We start from the raw sequence: 12,119 nt of genomic DNA, 5'->3' as shown, positions 1-12,119 counted from the left end.
TGTGCTGAGTATACAGAGGATTTAGTTATGAATGTCTTTACAATTATTAATGTATTACTTCTTTTTTTTATCATTGGTATTGAATCAGAAATGTTTTCTTTCTTGCACACCAGAGATAGATAAGCTATGTTAGCCTTCTAGGTCCTTTTTGCTTCCAATTTACATTAGCTGTTTGAGGGCTACACCCGTGGCAGTACTGCAGCAAGTGTCAGACATAGGTCTGACACCTCCAAGGAAAATTGTTTGTGGCAGGTCACAGTCAGGAGCAATTCTATTTGAGTTAATGATGGATCCAACCACTTATCAAGCAGAGATGCCCAGAGCAGGGTGCCCAGGACCAGCCAGATGACTTTCAAAGATCAACAGGGAGGAATATAATGGAAAATAATGGTTCTAGGGGTTGTAGAACTGACTCCACGGTTGACGTGTATGTGAATTCTCATCAGTGTGGAGTTCTTTAAATATTTCATAGCATTTATGAAGTTCTGTACTGCAAAAAGAAAAATGGCAAGAAAATGAAACACCGTGCAGACACAGTTTGGGATCATTTTATGAAGATTTTCACCCTTGGATAAGCAGTTCTTATAAGATGATTTATCACATTGAATGTTCTTCTTTCAGCCAAGGAGTATTGCAAAGTGATATTTCCATACGAAGCACAGAATGATGATGAACTCACAATCCGAGAAGGTGATGTCGTCACACTTATCAGTAAGGTAAAAGCAATATTTTTCTCCTATAAACAGGAATCCAGTTTTTAAAATAGACATAATTTGATAACTATAAAATCCATACTTGTACCATCTTAAAATAATGCTATTTTAGCAATGAAACATTAAATAGACTTCAGAAAGATCTGCACATTGCCCTTCTTGTGCTTTATAGCCTTATTTTGATAAGGTTAAGAACAGCAAACAGAAAACTATTGAGTTTACTAGTTTATATAATTTTACCTTGAATACAGTAACAGGTCTACATCAATTCTAAATTGGTTCTTATAACTAACATAAAATGCTAGAGAATAAAACAGAAGACTCACGAAAGCAGCAAAATTGAATGTCACTGTTAAGTTTGTCTGTTGTCTGTATTGTAGGAATTGTGAATTAGAGTTTTTGGGTTTGGTGGAGATAGTATGCCTAAATTAGTTTAATGAACACTTATTTAAAATATAGTCACCCTTAGCACCACAATGAAGCAGAAAACATGCAGTAGTGATAACTGAAACTAAATAATTTAAGATCTCAATTCTATAAATGGTGGGTTTCATAAGAAATTGTTAGCAATTTTGCACCTGGGGAAAAAAAAAGCCTTGAGAAATACATCTGCAACAGTGTTCACTCTATACTATGCTGTTTACAAACTCAGAGGAGATCATATTTGTCCTGAAGAATATACGTGTAACTAAGCAAAAATAGCAAGACATTTGTAGGAAAATAAATTGAGAATTTAAAAGAACTTGCCTGCATGAAATATCTGTTAGTGGCTACTTAAGCCTAAAAGCATCAACATCTTTCTTACCAACATCATTGCAGTGACATTCACTTAGATGGAAAGGGTAGGCCTTCACACTGAGAAACTCTCGTGTGTCTGCAGTGTGGATGTATGTGTATGTGCTTGCATTTCTCATCTGCTTTTTCCCCATTGCCATTTTTTTCACTCAAATGTTTATTAGGATGACAAAAAATGTACAGCTGCCAAATGACTCTGGTCTAGCTGTCCTTAAATTCCAGCATTCTACGGGAGATTTTGTTTCTTAATAATGCGGCTAGAAATGCTGTGGTCAGTCTGAATATTGAATACCAGGATTCGTTCCATGTGCAAACTGATTTGATATTTTCTAGTTATAAAAATGTCACCTTTCTTGTTTCACATAGATTAAAGGTAATTAAAATGAGTCAGTTTTGTGTGTAAAGCTGTTGTTTCTAATGCCTGATGTTTTGTTATTTCCTTTTCTTTTTACTTCTTGTCATGCTTCCAATCAGTGTAGCCCTTGCCCTCAGTGAGTTTTAAGCTTATCTTGAAAGTTGTTTGGCTTTGCATGATTTAAAATGTTCTGATGTAATAATTTAACAGTGTCTCTGAGCTCAGCAATGGCTTTTATAAAGTTGTTCCTGTCCACTTTACACTTTATTGATCTGGCTGATTTAATTCCCGGGGATGGCTGGTCTCCAGGTGGAGCAGTGTTCTTCACTGCACGCAGATAAAGCGACAGTTGCTTTACTGCATTTTCAATGGAAGATTTCGTTCACTTACTTTTTCCCTTTCTCTTCTCACCACCTCTGTCCCATTAGTGGAAACTGGTTAATCTTTTATAGTAACCGAGCTGATCATTTGACTGAGTTGATGAGTACATTTTTTAGTGTATCCTCCTGTTCTTTTACTCTATAAATCTGATTGTTTCAAGCCACTGCAGTTATTTTTCTTCCCTCTTTTCTGTGGTATGTCACATGTCCATGAACAGTTACATAAAATCATGCCTCTAGAGAGTGGGGGGATCTCAATGCAAGAAGGCTTGTGTTTCTCCTTGGGTACTTTTTTATGCTTTGTCTGAACTAATCTGAGATATCAAGGATGCAGTGTTTAACAAGCAGACACTTTGCAGACTCTTTTGTGGTTTGCAGACCTTGTTGGGTTTTTTTGTTTTTGTTTTTGTTTTCCCCATCTATTTTTAATACATAATTTAAAAAAACAAACAAACAAACAAACAAAAAAAAAAAACCCCAAAAAAGCAAACAGGATTTGGAATTGAGGCCTTTGCCATGCAGTTGTGAAAACAATGGGGTCTCCTCTGTGCTCTTACTCTTACTTGAAAGCAGTAATTTTATTTTAGTCCAGAGCTTCTCAAGCAGGTGTCACAACATTTTTATTTCAGTCATCAGCAATAAAGACAACCTCACCTTTCTGTCCAGAAGTGGCTTCTGCCAGAGCTGCCTCTTACCCAGAGCTCAGAGCCTCGTGCCTAGAGCATCTTTTCCATGACCAGAGTTAGAGATCCACACTGATCAAGAGGAACTAAATAGAAGTGTATGGAGCACTTCAGAAGCTATTCCCATGGTTTTACATTGCCATCAGATGACAGAGTTTCTCTTGATCTAATTGCAAGAAAGAAATTTGCACTGTTTGCTTCGTATGATAGACAACATTAGACAAAGTTTATTCTTTCCAATTACTTAGACTCACAGAGAGAAGATTGTTAATTTTAAAGAAATCGATGGGAGCAGTACTTCCTAGAACCCCAGGTGCATTTTCATTTTGGTGAGATCACTAAAACCAGAAAGTGGTAAATCCTTCTTAGTATAAAAAGTACTTCACAAAGCTACTATGTCAGATAGAGAGGAGTGTTGAAGGCTCACAATTTTAACTTGCATTGAATTTACATTTACGTGAAAATGAAAACATTGGTGAGAACTTGTGAAAGTAGCAGAAGTAATAGGAAATGAACTGCAACAGAATGGGAAATCCTGTGAAAATTCACAAAATGCATTGCAAGCCTCATAAAAGCAGGAAGATCAGATAGCACTGAATATGTATGAAGAGTAAGAGCAGTGATTTAATTGAGCTAAGTGGTACAGTACGAGGAGAGCCTGTGTGCTTGTGCATACACACATGAGCATCTGTATGTAAGGAAGCTGTGTTAGTGCATAGTTCATCTTAAAAAAATATTTTATACAGAGAATTACAGAAGAATGGTACCAGTAAATGCAGAATTGAATATTGTTATTTTAAGAGCCCACCCTGTGGATGAAATTTCAGCTAATTAATTATAAAAATCACTTTTCTAGATCTGCAATATAAAGAAGAGACTGATTTTTTTTTTGATCCAGGTGTTTGCAGGATCTATATTAAGATCTCACTGTTTTGGTGGATGTTGAGAAGTTGAATTAAAAACTGATAAGATCTGTAAAGGTCTCTGCAATAGGAAAATTTTAATTATTTTGTGAAATAGCCAGTAAATATTTTGAACCGATTTACTGAATCTCAAGTGACTTCCCTTGTCACTTGAAGAATGTGCTGATAAGTTTTATTTAAAACTGTAAGTGAGTCAGAACTCTGATCATTTACTGGTCAAAAGGTAGTACATTTTGGGATGCACAGAGGCAAGAATGTCATTACGCCTGACTGATAGCCAGAAGCAATTACAAATCAATCAACATATTGAGTCATTTTTCAATGAATTGAATAGGACTAAATAATACAAAAAAATCTGATGGGATAGAGTACAAACATATGGTAGTAATTGTTATTTCCTCATATGTGAAAATTTGCCTAGAGATCAGAAGAGCAAAAGGAGAAACTAATGTCTTCACATAAATGTATCTGAAGTATATACAGAAAAGGGTTTTTTGTGTTCCTTTTTGACATTGATTGCCTTTGTATGTGTTTAAGATATGTTTGTTGATTAATTATTAGAAGTGAGGGTAGACAAGCAATAATCTTTAGTTCCTTAGTGCAAAGTATTTAAAAAGTGGAGGTCAGAAAATATTGTTCAGAATTCTAGAGGAAGGCAGAAACTTTATCTTGATGGCAAGAGAATGGTATAGACTTGGAACCTTTGCTTTGCAGCAAGGGAGTCTAAGAAGAATGTACCTTTTGAAGAAGGAAAGCAAAAAGCAAAATCCAGTAATTTAAGGTGATTGTTGCACAGTTTGATGTTGCACAGCTTTCATAAGCTGATGAGGCATGAATGGTAAGTGGGCATGAGATTGACACTATAGAATATTCTTTGTAATCTCAAATGTTTGTAATGTTTAGGCAGCATTTGGATAGGTATGAGAACACAGATAGTGACTGTGCTGTGCAATTGAAAGATGGTGGCAAATGGGTGTTCTGTGATACTCAAGTATTGATTTTTGAGGTTGTATTTGTAATAAACAGTTACTTTTAAGCAACAGAAGTTTTTCATGACTTTTTCTACGGTCATCTTATAAGTCTTTTAGGATTTTTCATTCTAACACATTCTAGATGTAGCCCCTGTAGGCTGTTTTCCAGTCCGAACAGAGACTTTTTATGGACTGTAGATTTCTTAGAAGCTCTAATAAATTCTGAAAAAAATAAATGTTATCTGAATGGCATATAGAAAATGACCTATGTGAGAAATTGGTAGTAATAGCTAAATAATTTTGAAGCAAAAACATTAAGTACACACTGGCAGCTCAGCATTCTTTTGAAGACAGTTTTATTTGCAAGACTGTGAAAGTTTGCATTCCACTTAGTCAATTTACCTGAGCTCTAGGCAGTAAAGACTACTTTGTTCCCAGGAATGAAAATAGTCTGGATAAATAAAATAAACTATTTCAAAGATCATTGCGAGATTGAAAGCTAACAACAATAGAAGGGTATCCTCACCTGAATCATTATTATCAGCACTGGAGTAAGTGGAGGACCATAGGAATGGCAGTTTTGCTAATTCTGAATTTATCTGATGTTGAAATCAGTAATGTCAGTGTATCAACAGGAATAATAATCTTGTGCCTTGCTCTGCATAGCCAACCTGGCTGTCTCTTCCTCTTCACCTACTTGGACTACAAAGCTTTTCTTCTCCCACTGCAGACTGACAGCTGAATACTGGGCATTTGTGGTAGGTGCATGTTGCTCTTGAGTGATGGATGACGTTGAGGCCTTTCTCATTTTGCAAAATGATTTCTGTGAGGAGGCGAGTTTCATGGGGGTCCAGGCTTCCGTGGATCATCAAAATGGTCTGGAGGATTGATGAGGTGAAAGAGAGCAACAATGACTTACAGCCTTCCAAAATCTTTCTGATTATTTTCAAATACTACTGAGAAAGTCAGTGTATTGGGATTGTGAAAGACTGATTGGAGTAATGCCCGTCATCAGGGACTTACATGGCAAATCTTCTGATCTACATATTTAATGCCAATCCAATTTGTAGTGCTTAGTGTTGTGTTGAGGAAAAACGAGTCAGAAACCTAGTTTCTGAAAAGGAGAGTAATGGCAGCCAGTTTTTTGCGAAGATAGCATTTGCATTTGGAGATGGTTATATTTTGCTTCATTGAGAGACCTGCAAGTGTGATGGTTCAAAATGCTGCACATTTGGTGAGTCCCAGACCCTAGCCAGATACAATCAAGTGTTAAAACAAACAGGTACATACAGGCAAGTAGAAAGGTATTAGGAGACAATGAAATTAAGTTCATTCCTTCCAGTCTCATTTGTAACGTCACATTTTCACTGTTACAGTGGCTGCTTTGTGCGTTTGTCCATGTTAGAGCACGGAGTCTCCTCTTAAGCAGAGAACTTAACATTTTCCAATTCTTACTGCAGTTAGTCTTCAGGCATTAATTTCACCCTCACTGTATTTATGGACAGTTTCCCAAGCATGTCTCTTTTGCCAAAAAAATTCTCCCAGTTTTGTCTCTTACAACATCTTTAAATGTTCATCCTCGTCCAGGAGGTAATTGTCCACAGCACTTTCTTCAGCTGAGAGATTGCCAAGGATAACTCGGCTGGGTAAGGCTGTGAGGGAAAACAGCTGCTCTGACGGATGCAGCAGGCTCCTGGAGGGATGAAATTAGTAAGTGCTATTTACAAGAGTCCTGCCAGTTCAGTGAGGCCATAAGCAGGGGAAGGAGCAGGAACCGGACAGTGTGCTAGAGGAGAGTGATAGTTGATACTTAATTCAACATTTTGCTATATTATGATGTCTCTGGGGTAGAAACCTGCCTGTTTCCTGGGTATGTGTTGATTTATTTTTTGTTTTTCTTCATTGCCAAAATTTTCTCTATGCTTTTAATTGCAAACAGCACACATAGTTGACGATGTTTAATTATAGAAATATATGTCCAAATTAGAAGACTTGTAGTTTTGGGTTTGTTTTTTTTTTTTGATGTGAGCAAATAGATAGCAACAATTATTTTTCCATTTTAAAATGAAATTTTCAGTATTTTCCATTTAAAATAAAAAGTGATAAGATTTAAAGATTTATCCGAAAAGACAGAAAATATCAAAGCTGAAAACATGCAGTTGCTTACAGTTGTACCTTTCTGAAGGAAGGAAGGAGTCAGTTCTACCTCAGAATTGTCACTTAGATAATCTTATTTGTCCTTGATAAAATCTTCTATCTCATTTTCAGAAATCAGTTTTCTGATATAGCAATACAAAAGGTCTCAGGTTACACATGGAAAAATATATGAACTGGTTTAATAAAACTCATAAAAATGGCTTTCTATCAAAGCAGCACAGTGAATTTTTGTTGGCACTAAATATCTGGTCACACAGATACCCCCAGTTCAGGCTTTAGTACAAGGTATTTTGAGCTTTTCTAACTTTTGCAACAATCCTGCATACAGAAACCAAAAGGAATAAGGTAAATGAACATCAAATGAAGTCCAGCTTTAAGAAAGCTTTTATGATTATATGTCTTTGAAGGATAGCATGTGAGCAATAAAAGTATATAAAACCACTTACTACTTGCCTTCAGAAATAAGTATTTCCCTCAGAGAGAACAAGATGCCCTTTTTCTCTCTCTTGAGATAACAGTTATTCAAAATGTCTTCCATCAGACTTAATAGCCATACTTAATGTGCTTTCTGTCCCTTGCCCTCTATGCTGTGCTCAGCACTGCTTTCCCCACTAGACATCCCAGCCACTCAGCTGATTGAGAAATCTACTTGTACCAAAGCTGCTGATTTCTCATAAGAAACTATTTTGTAAAGTGTGCATGTTGAGGGTGCGACTTAGCATGATGAATGGCAGGCTGCTGCTGGGAGGGGTGGGTCTGTTCCATCCCTCTCGTTTTGCATCTGGCTGGTTACCAGACACACAGAAGTGTATGAGTTGGCATCAGTTTTATGGTAAGTGGGATTGCCGCCTTTTGAGACAGGCTTCACACTTGCATGAAACTTTTTTCTCATACCTGAAACTTTTGCCTGAAGATTTTAGTTTAATGTGAATAAGAAGGTCTGGAATTTTTGCTAGGCTTCACATTATGATGTCATGAAAGATGGTAGCTGGACTAGGTCCCGCAGAATAAGACCATTCTGACACACTGCTTATGTGTGTGCTAAGTGTTGGGGGTGGTACTTGTGTCATCATGTGAGAATATGAATTTTTCCTCGTGTGAGTTATATAAAATTTGTAGGGATGATGATGATTGAATAAATATGTTCATTGCTATAATAATTTGATACACTTTGTGAGTTATAGGGAAAACAGACTGTGAGTAATTGTTCTTTTCTTGCCTTGCAAGAACCATGTCCTTGACCAAGACTTTCAAATGCTTGTAAGTAAATTTTTAACTCTTTTTTTATATCTAGCAGCTTGTTTTTGTTGCAGTGCTTAAAAATGTAGCATTGATTGAGGTCAGTGTAGAAAAAGCTGAACATGAGCCAGCAGTGTGCCCGAGTGGCCAAGAAAGCCAATGGCATCCTGGCTTATGTCAGAAATAGTGTTGTCAGCAGGAGCAGGGAAGTGATTATCCCTCTGTATTCAGCCTTTGTGAGGCTGCACCTCAAATACTTTGTTGAGTTTTGCACCACTCACTAAAAGAAAGAGATGGAGGCCCTGGAAGTGTGTCCAGAAAGGGCAGTGAAGCTGTGAGGGGTCTGGAGCACATGTCTTACGGGAGGCGGCTGTGGGAACTGGGATTTTTCAGTCTGCAGAAGAGGAGGCTCAGGGGAGACATTATTGCAGTCTTCAACTGCCTGAAGAGAGGTTGTGGTGAGATGGGGGTTGGCCTCTTCTCTCATATAACAGCGATAGAATGAGAGAGAATGGCCTCAAATTGCACCAGGGGATGATTGAAGTTGGATGTTAGGAAATACTTCTCTGAGAGAGCATTGAGGCAGTGGCACAGATTGCCCAGGAAGGTGGTGGAGTCACTGACCCTGGAGTTCAAGGAATGTTTAGATGTTGTACTGAGGGATGTGGTTTTGTGAGAATTATTGGTGATGGGTGGATGGTTGGACTGGGTGATCTTGGAGGTCTTTTCCAACCTTGGTGATTCTATGGTTCTATGATTTAGAAACATAATTAAAACACTGTTTTTTGAGAGGAATATGTAAGTAAACTATCAAGCCAGTGATTTTTTTCTAGGGAGAGGAGCAGCCAGCACTTAAAAGTTCTTGTTTATATTTTTTTCTTTAAATATGCACTGAAGTTTGTTCTTCCTGTCTTCATTATCACCAATTGCAGTGGTACAGTAGTGTTTTCAAAGGAAGGGGTTGTATTATTCCTAGGAACAAGTTCATGCCAAGCTGTGTAGGTGAAGTGACAGGTTCCCCTGTGCATGCAGTGCTTCAAGATTTACATAGTCTAAAAAGAGTTAGGGTACTTTTGTAAGCACTTTTGTATTAGCTTGGTTGTATTAAAAGGTAACATATTTTAAGATAAAAAGAGTGAGATTTTTTTTCTGCTCTGTGCATATAAAAGATATTACTGAAATGCCAAGGCATCTGGAAAACTGTGATTATTGCTTACAATGCAGACGTTAAACTCACTGCTTAGATTCATCCTTTCATTCTGTTGAGAATTGAGTTTGCCTGCTGACTTTTATCTTAAGTCCAAGTCCTTAAGTCCCTTAAGGGCAAAGAAAGCCATTTAAAGGGAAATATGCACATATAATGCCAAGTGATGATTATTGTAATAAGGACCCCTGCCCTAAGATGTCAGTTATGTAAGTAATAATGGCGTTAAACTAATTATTCAAATGATTTGTTCTTTGTTTCTGTAATCCTTCTAAATGCAAAAAAAAATCACACAACATATTTTGGCTCATCGGAGGCATACATTGTGTCTGTTACCAGCACCACCTTTCGTGTTTGTTTTGGCTAATATAGTTTTATTTTGTCTACTGGAGTGCTAGAGTTTTATGACTTGGCTCTTATTTATTTCTCCATGATATTCTGCTGACTGAACAAGTGAAGTGAATCCCTAGAAGAGATTGTTTTGTTCAATAAGCAGCGTCATTTTTTCTGTTTGCGCAAATATTTCGTCAAAGCAGTTCAGCTTCATTACTGATTAAACTATTTACTTGTGGAGTTTAAAGTCGAAAGATTAGATATGGCTTAAAATTAACTTCACAGCCAAAATGTGTCTGGTCAGTTACACCCTCTGCTCTGAGGCCCTGTGTATGTTAGGTCATTCAGCCGATTTCTTTTTTGCAGGACCCAAGAACTTGGGCCAGTTCTTGGACAGGATATCTCTCCTGAAGAACTGTTTTCTTGTTATGCTTTCCAGTAAAAACCACTAACTGGAAAGACAGTGTAACCATGGCTGAAATAATGTCTAACTTCTGACAGTCTCTCTTTTCCTTCCATACAATGTTGACACCATACATTTCAGTAGTGCCTTAGAGCTTATAGATACAGGAGGAAAAAAAAAAGCCTATTTGAGTTCTTAAGCATTAAAAGATACAATTGAATGTTTCACACATTTCCCTACTGCTTGGGCATTAGAGCTGGCATGAGCTAGGAAAGATTAGCGTAGGATTTGAGTCTTCCAGGGCACAGGCTTTGGACCTGAACAGAATAAATTGCTCTGGGTTATGGACCAAAAAGGGTCAGACTGGGATATTTCTTCTCATACTTTTCTTCTGATATTTCCTAATTTATGGGTATTTGAGTGAGAGAGCACGTAAAAGGGAAACGAGTCCTCTCCAGGACTGCCTCGGAAGATTAATTTGCTGTCTTATTCATCTAATGATCTTGGATTAGGTAGTTGTTGAGAAATTCATTCTGCCATATAGCAAAATTTTAAAACAATATTTCTGTTTAGGAGTACTTAGTTACTAACCAGATGCTTTAAATCACAGTCATGGTCTTCAAAACTATTTAACAAATTGTTATGCAGGACCATAAGGACTCATTCCCAGTAACTGAGCCTAGTAACAGAGTTGGATCATGGAGAATACCATCTTAGGTTACAGCACAAGGTGGATGTAAGTTAAGACTCTGGATAAATCTTTCCTTCACTCACAGATATTTTACCAAGTTTTATGAAGACTCTAAAATCAGTTATTTTCTGACTTTTCAGAATAAAGTTGGATTTTGAGAGTAGCACAGCTTCATTTCAGCGTCATAACTGTACAGTGAAATCTAAAAAATTTTAAAGAACCATTCTTAAATGTAATTACACTGCTTTTTTCCCATAGTTTCAACATGACTTTGTTTCCTTCTCCTGGTGACAAATTATGTTAACAAGAATCTGATGCAGTGTTAGGTCAACTTCTGTTTTGCTGGTTTCAAAGCTGCTGATTTTTCACACTTGTTTTCAGTGAAAACTTTCAATATACTTAATTCTAGGAAGTTACTCATTAAAGGGTTAAAAAAAAAACGACAGGAAATTGCCCTGCACATTATTGTTTTTGCCCAGTGATGTCAAACGTCAGCTTTAAAGCTGACAGAGCCCTTTCTGTGGCCTTCTGCAGGCCTGTGAGAGCTGGGACCTTTTGGTCCCCAGGGGCAGGCAGCAGCGCTGTGCTGCTGGTGCTCTGCGTGGGCGCGGGGAATGGCAGCCAGCTTGGCTCTGAGATTTGACTTTCTGTGAGGCCTTCAGTCCTCAAATTCAGAAGCTTTTGTACATAATATATGTGTTTTTGTACATACGTAGCATCTTGTAAGTGTTGTAGACGTACTTGATCACCTTAAACTCAAAGGTGTATTGTTTTTCTTTACGTTACGAATTTGGCTATCAATTGTGGGAAAGGCTGCTGGAGAGATGCTTACAGCAAGGCTTGTAATAGCATAATGTGTGGCTGCCAGGACAGCAGAGCTGACACATGAGAGCCCTCAGTACAAGTTTAAGATGTATTCATGGCTTTCTGAATAATGGGATTTTACAAGCTCAACATTCTTCTTGATGAGATCCAACTATATAAAGGCAGAGGGAAAACAGGCATTGACGAATACAATTCTCAACTAGTGGGATATTTTTTTCTTTTCCTTTTTTTTTTCTTTCTTTTTTTTTTAATGCAAGGAACTGTGTATTCTGGTGAAGATGTCTGTAAAGCTCTCGTATCCTACCATGAAAATTTTGCTTTTTAAACTATGCACTTTGTGTTGTCTCTCACTCAATTTTCTGGATAGCCTTTACTTTTTGTTTTTTAATCTTAGCTTGCCAATTATATATTTTAAGCTTAAGAATCTATGAAAAAGTAATTATTGGG

General features: G+C 37.3%; 1 protein-coding gene across 5 annotated transcripts in view; it reads left to right on the top strand.

Annotated features, from left to right (window-relative positions):
* Positions 1-12,119, top strand: part of SH3KBP1 (SH3 domain containing kinase binding protein 1) — a 215,703-nt gene that overhangs the window by 166,155 nt on the left and 37,429 nt on the right. For all 5 annotated transcript variants that reach the window (XM_052673762.1, XM_052673761.1, XM_052673760.1 and 2 more), the window contains one exon: positions 622-716. In XM_052673762.1, coding sequence (XP_052529722.1) covers positions 622-716 — 95 coding nt within the window. The remainder of the gene's footprint in view (positions 1-621; positions 717-12,119) is intronic.

The sequence above is a fragment of the Tympanuchus pallidicinctus genome, unplaced genomic scaffold, assembly GCF_026119805.1.
Source record: "Tympanuchus pallidicinctus isolate F22 unplaced genomic scaffold, pur_lepc_1.0 scaffold14, whole genome shotgun sequence".
Classification (NCBI taxonomy): Eukaryota; Metazoa; Chordata; class Aves; order Galliformes; family Phasianidae; genus Tympanuchus; species Tympanuchus pallidicinctus.
This window is presented reverse-complemented; position numbering and strand designations above follow the sequence as displayed.